Genomic DNA, 7,071 nt, shown 5'->3' on the forward strand with positions numbered 1-7,071 from the left:
GTTACATTTCTGCTGAGATAAACTTCAACATTTGAATCAAGTAGAAACAAATAGAGTCAAAGCTTTAAGACATTATTTTTTTTAAGTCACTGATATTATTTATTAAAGGCACTTTTATTCCAAGCATTTCTTTCTATTTGATTAAAACTGAATTCTCAAATTTAGATTATGACAAATGCAACATGCTTTAAATAACTTCTGGTGCCATTCACACATATTATAGGTTATTTTTAAATTTCCTCTTATAATGCAACACACACACACACATGCCAGACACACTTTATCATGGAAATATGACAGGAATGCAGATAAAAATAGCTTCTGTAGTCACTCTCAGATATACTGTAGGGACATTATAGACATTATACAATGCCTATAGAAATACTTATTAGAGCTGCAGGGACAATAGAGGCAATACAGAGCAATATCTTATAGGTAAATATTAAAAAGGCTTCCTCAAAATGCAAGAAAATCTTTATAAATTCACCACCGAGCAGCATTAATATTGTTAGTAGTAATATTATAAGGCAGTATTAATACTATAAAAACAGCCAAGATTGTTTATCTAATAAGTGGCATGATAAACACATTATGAGGCTCTATAATAGGAGTACATCTTTTTTTTTAACTGTATAAATTCATGTTTGTGCACCATTATCATTGTTAGTGTGAGTCTTATTTAAAAGTGCAATTCAATTACATTATTCTAACACTGCTGTGGATTTAAAAGGAGATAATCACACATGCAATAAGAGGCACTGAAGCAATATAATAAACAAAAGGCTTTAAAATGTGGCTCCTCAGCAGCATTAACAGGCTCTACGCTCCTATAAAAACATATTTTAAAAAGGGTGATGGAGACTTGCTGTAAGTGAGGTTCAGTGTTGGTGTTTCAGTGATGTTGGAGCTGCTGGTGAAATGGTTTAATCCATCAACCTGCTTCCTGTTACGCATTTTCCTCCAACATCAGCAGCTCCAACAAAGCAGAGCAGAGAGCAGGCTGCTGCTGCAAGGCATGCTGGGAGACACACAGGATGGGGAGAGTCCAATGTGAAACAAAAAAGGGGGGGGATGAATAATAATAAATAAATAAATGACAGTAGCTCTATTATAAGGCGTTGAAGGTGCAGAGTATCTATTCCAGAGGATGGGATTTTAGTTATTACTAATTATTAAAGAGGATTATAGAAATGTTTTAGTGATAAACTGTAAAATATATCTGCTGATTTATATTTGGGTCAATGATGTGATGCAACCCAGTGTCCAAGTGGTGTAATCAGTATTTTTTTTAACACATTTTACATCATTTACTTCAGTTATGTGCACATGCAGTTTACTGTCATTTATTATTAGGATTGTTATACTCTGTACTTAGATCATAATCAAACAAATCTGCTTTTATTTTTTACTTAAAAGATGTATTTGTGATGTATTCCTCCAGGTATTTTCACTATTAATCTTATATTTTCGGAGTACAAACACTTTCTCAACTTAAACTGCAGTCAAACTGAGTTGAGGAGCTTTAACCTCCAAAAACACCATTGTGAGCAGTGATAATCTCCACGGCTAAAGATACACAGGAAAACCGACATGTAACGATACTTAAGATATGAAAAAAAAACAACTATAAATGATGTTTAAAAAAAAGAGAGAAACACTGTTAATCCCAGTTTGATTGGCAACTGAAACAACAGAGAGAAGAAAATGAAGAATTACAACACAGAATCTGACACATGAATTCTAAAATGACTTCTGTCTATTTGAGTTTACACAACTCAGCTGTGTCTCCCTGAGAACAACCAAGCCTAAGTCCAGCATAGAGAGGCTGAGTGAATGTGGTCTGGACTCTGTGGAGGAGAGTCATGGTTTCAGAGACGCTGTAGAAGGACAGAATACCTGCTCTGTGATCCAGGTACACTCCTACTCTGGAGGAACCAGGACCTGAGACAGGAGGTGTCATTCTGTTGAAGAAAAATGTAGAACTGATAGTGTCACAATATAAAGCCCAAGATCTGTCACTGTATCCGAAACTGCATTTATTTGAGTTTCCTCCTCTTCTGATATTCTTGTATGCGACTGCAACACAAGCTCCTTTCCCGCTCCACTCCACCTCCCAGTAACAACGTCCAGTCAGACTCTCTCTACTCAGGACCTGATGCCAATAAGTGAATCTGTCTGGATGACTAGAATAAGACTGTTGTTTACTCATTCGTTCTGCTTTTCTGTTCCCCTCAGATAATAACAGATGTGTGTGTGCTGTGTTTGGATCCAGAGTGATTTCATGTGAATATTGTAAGAACTCAGCTCTGGTCTTGGGTTCTGGTTGTGGCAGTAAAACGTCCACTTCAGTCCTTGTCAGTGAGATGTTTGTCCATTCCTCCTTCAGGATGTCCTGTAGTTTATCTCTGAGCTTTGACACAGCTGCTGTCACATCCTCAAAGTATCTCAGAGGACACATATCGATGCTGGATGAGTCTGTAGATTCACTGAGTTGTGACACTGAGGGGTAGTTGAGTAGAAACTGGTTGTTATCCTCTGTGTGTGAGAGCTGCTTCAGTTCAGCGTCTTTCCTCTTCAGCTCAGTGATCTCCTGCTGCAGCTTCTCCTGAAGCTCTTTGACTCGACTCACTTCAGTTTCCTGCTGGGATCTGATCTGCTGCTTCACATCAGAGCTTCTTTTCTGGATGAGACGGATCAGCTCAGTGAAGATCTCCTCACTGTCCTCCACTGCCTTATCAGCAGAGAGACTGACGGCCTCAACCTCCTGTTGAAGCAGCTTTACATCTTTCTCTCTGTCCTGGATTCTCTGCTGGATGTTTAGTCGACTCACCTCGAGCTCTCTCTGCCTCTCAGTTATTTCTGCTGCAGCTGAGACTGTGTCGTGGCCTTTATGATCCTCAACAGAGCAGAGATAACAGATAATCTGCTGATCAGTACGGCAGAACATCTTCATCACCTCATCATGACGAGAGCAGATGTTCTCCTGGAGCTTCTCTGAGGGGTCGACCAGCTTGTGTTTTTTGAATGTAGGTGATTCATAATGAGGCTGGAGGTGATTCTCACAGTAAGAAACCAGACAGTCCAGACAGGACTTGAGGGCTTTCTGCTTCCTCCCAGTACAGACATCACAGGCCACATCTTCAGGTCCAGCATAGCAGAGATCAACAGCAGCAGTTTGGAGTCCAGTCTTCTTCAGCTCCTCCACTAAATCTGCTAACATGGTGTTTTTCATCAGGACAGGCCTCGGTCTGAATGTCTGTCTGCACTGAGGACAGCTGTAGATTTTCCTCTGAATTTCTCCATCCCAGTGTGTTTTAATACAGCTCATGCAGTAGCTGTGTCCACAGGGAATAGTCACCGGATGCTTCAGTAGATCCAAACAGATTGAACAAGAAAAGTTTTCTCTGTCCAGCTGAGCTCCTTGCTGCGCCATTTCACCTCTCAGTAACAATGACTGTCTGAGTTTCTTTTCCTGAGAAGTGAAACTATTTTGATCTCTGATCTAAACAGCCTGTGTTGCTTCAGTAAATGTAGGCTGGTAGATCACCACATATTGGTTACACCCATCTCCAAACTGTTTATCTGAAGGGAAGGGAACAAGGAAATATATGGACAGAGTGGAGTTTGTTGTGTGTGAGAGCAGGAAGAAGAGGGAGGAGTTATCAAGCTCTGATTCATTCCAGCAAGAGCAGCAGTATTAAAGACATACTGTCTGTTTTACTCTGTTTTTATCTACTATGGAAATCCCTTCTTTTAAAACACTGCTCACCTCTGCTCTCTGGTGCCAAAGTGTTGTTGGGGTCTGAAATGAATCTTCGTCTCATAAAATTACAGACTTCTCCTGATATTCAACTTAATTCACATCAGAGCAAAATCATAACATGTGTATGGGTGTGCTGACCTCACCACAGCTATTCAAGCACATTTCTGATACTGTTTCATTTTTTCTTTAAACTATGAATACTGGTAGATGAGTTTAGATGATTCTCAGTTTTATACTCATTTCCTGGAAATTTTCCTTGTAATTTACAAATATGTAACAATTGATTTTTAGTATATTTTACAGTAACAGTGGTGCAGTTTAATACAAATTATATATAAAAGAAAAGTGGTTTACATGGAAAGTGCTGACTCATAATATCAGGGTTGTTCATTTACAAATATTCTTGTTTAATTAGACTCTTGATAGTTTGTTTACTGACAGAAAAATACTCAGTTTTCAGTGTGTTGATTTGTTGGACAAACTACATGACAGCAATTGTATAATAAAGACATTAAACAGAGACTACTTTTAAGAAATAGTTGAAAGAATGCAAATTATATGTCAATGAAATTCAGTGTTTTAAAGAAAGAAAAAACCCTGATATACTAACATAGTTTTAAACACAAATCTAAGCAATCAAATTACTACTACTACTAAACACTTTGTATTCACAGTTTAAAAGAAAGAAAGAAAATGTATGTTTTTTGGGTTTTTTTGGTCTTATGAAGACAAATTTAAACCAACTTTTATTCTTATATTTTATACCAAATTCCACTATACATTGATTTGCAAAAGGTTCCCGAAAATTACCTCTTCAATACTTTCAAATTACATAGAACATTTCCAGGAAGTTACTATAAAATAAACAGAGATGTAAAATAAAGCTTTATTAATGTGATACATGTAAAATCATCAGTTGAATTTTGTCATACCTTTTCACAGTTAGTTTCAAGCTATCTTCATGTTGAGCTGTAATATAGTAATATATACACCACCAAAAGCATGGTCCCCTCCAGGTGTAACTAGAACACTGTTAAAATAACAACGCTGGTGGTTTTAAAATTAACACTAATTAATTGTGTTTTAATTAATTAACAGATGTAAGCGTAACTACAGAAAAGCCAACAGTCTCTGAGAATTATGATCCAAATTAAAACAAAAGAAATGACTTCTGCACTTTATTTTTACTGCTTATCTTTATTATGGGTTTTTTTTTGCCATCAAACTTTACATGCTATAAGCCATGCAGTCAGTCCATCACTCTTCTAACTGCAGGCCAAAAAAACACAAACTACCAAAATAAGCAACAAGAAAACAGCTTTTCAGTTACAGACAATTAGCCGAAATTATGTATTTATCAGCAGTCCATCAAACAATATATGTACATTTTGCATTTTTTAAAACATGAGATGTAAGATGACCAAAAATCATTGAAAGTTTGTCAACAATTAGTTTTTTCAAAGATGACTAAGGGGAATAAAATACAATATTTGACCCAAAAACACATTCAAAGTTGGAGCAGTCTTCTCTTTCGTACATAAGCTCTGATTTTTTGTTGAATTAACAAAAATATACAAGAATTGAATTGAATTTCAGTATCTAACATTGATTTTGGGAAGTTATATATTGATCTCCAAAAGCTTGTTATATCTCACACGTCCAGGAAAGATGTACCAAAGTGTCGTCTTGACTGCTGTGAGATAATATTTATGAATGAATTTGAAATTATCTTCTTAAATTTTGTTCCTATTAAAATGGCAAATTAACTCCGTGACAAATACTCCAATATATATCATCATTAAACTCCAGACAAATATCTTTTTCCCCAAACTCCAAACAAAGGCTCATGAGAGGAAATAAATCTTTTGCTTAATATATTATACAATCCCTTAATCTATATCACCTTTACTTCAGTTATGTGCACATGCAGTTTATTGTCTTTAATTAATGAGTTTATCAGGCTCCTGATTTGAAGATACTTGAAAAAATCCTTATTAGGAATGTTATACTCTGTACTTAGATCATAATCAAACAAATCTGCTTTTATTTTGACTTCAAAGATGTATTTGTGATGTATTCCTCTAGGTATTTTTTTACTAGTAATCTTATATTTTCTGAGTACAAACATGCTCTCAACTTAAACTGCAGTCAAACTGAGTTGAGGAGCTTTAACCTCCTTTACATCTCTGGTTAGCAGGATGAAGGCGCCCTCTTGTGTCATGCATCAGTTTTCAGATTTCAGTTGTTGAGCTGTTGTGATGTTCACTGCAGGAAGACATGTACAAACTTCACTGAGTCTTTGGCAGCTTTAAACCATATCAGTAACGAGAGATGTTTAAATATATGTAATATCACACTGAGTCAGTTCGTACCAGGTGGGGAGTTCCGGTCCTCTGAAATGAGGCCAACGCGGAAGTAACTTAAAACTGCATTCTATCAAAAGGCCACCAGGGGGCGACCGTTTTGGTGTCAAAAGGACTTCCGTCTCTATACAAGTCAATGGAGAATTCACCAACTTCTCACTTGATTTTTAACCTCAGTAAACGTTTTCAAAATGTGTTTATGGTCTCAATCGCTAGTTTAAAGCCTTCTTCAATGCAGTATGATGTTCATTTGGGACATTTTGGCCTCCCTGATTTTATATGTGACGATAAAGCAGGGTATGCATTAGGGCGTGGCTACGTGGTGATTGACAGGTTGATTGGTTCACAGGTTCAGGAGGGCGCCTCATGCTCCTCCTGATGCCCATATAAGTAGAATGCGTGTTTTTATTTTTCCCAGCATTCACCTGAAATTTTCAAGATGGCGCTGCTCAGATCCGATACTATTGGCCTCCGAGCAGCAGTCCACAAACCAATGGGTGACGTCATGGATGTTACGTCCATTTCTTATATTGAGTCTATGGTTTGTTCATTGTTATTAGTCACAGCCTGTAATTCTGATGGTGCATTCAGGTCACATGGGAAAGATGGGAGAGAAGAGCCTCCAGTCTACAAATGTTATTTACATCAGTTTACAGGTTGTAAACAGAATTTGGAAATGTGACATTTTCTCAAGATTTATTAAAGATATTTAAGTAAAGGGCAAAAACACCATTGTGAGCAGTGATAATCTCTACGGCTAAAGATACATGGGAAAACCGACATGTAACGATACTTAAGATATGAAAAAACCAACACTAAATGATGTATTAAAAAGAGATAGAAACACTGATAATCCCAGTTTGATTGGCAACTGAAACAACAAAGACAAAAAAATGAAGAATTACAACACAGAATCTGACACATGAATTCTAAAATGACTTCTGT

General features: G+C 36.8%; 1 protein-coding gene across 1 annotated transcript; it reads right to left on the bottom strand.

The window, feature by feature from the left end:
• Nucleotides 1–1,756: 1,756 nt before the first annotated feature.
• Nucleotides 1,757–3,535, bottom strand: LOC133991113 (tripartite motif-containing protein 16-like). The gene has a single exon (XM_062429584.1). It carries the CDS (start codon nucleotides 3,431–3,433, stop codon nucleotides 1,757–1,759), a length of 1,677 nt encoding a protein of 558 aa, XP_062285568.1. The 5' UTR covers nucleotides 3,434–3,535.
• Between the last annotated feature and the right edge of the window lie 3,536 nt (nucleotides 3,536–7,071).

This window comes from Scomber scombrus, chromosome 11 (genome assembly GCF_963691925.1).
Source record: "Scomber scombrus chromosome 11, fScoSco1.1, whole genome shotgun sequence".
NCBI lineage: Eukaryota > Metazoa > Chordata > Actinopteri > Scombriformes > Scombridae > Scomber > Scomber scombrus.

Bases quoted from the DNA above. Each gene is read 5' to 3' on its own strand.
- LOC133991113 (XM_062429584.1), bottom strand. From the start codon at position 3,433: ATGGCGCAGCAAGGAGCTCAGCTGGACAGAGAAAACTTTTCTTGTTCA.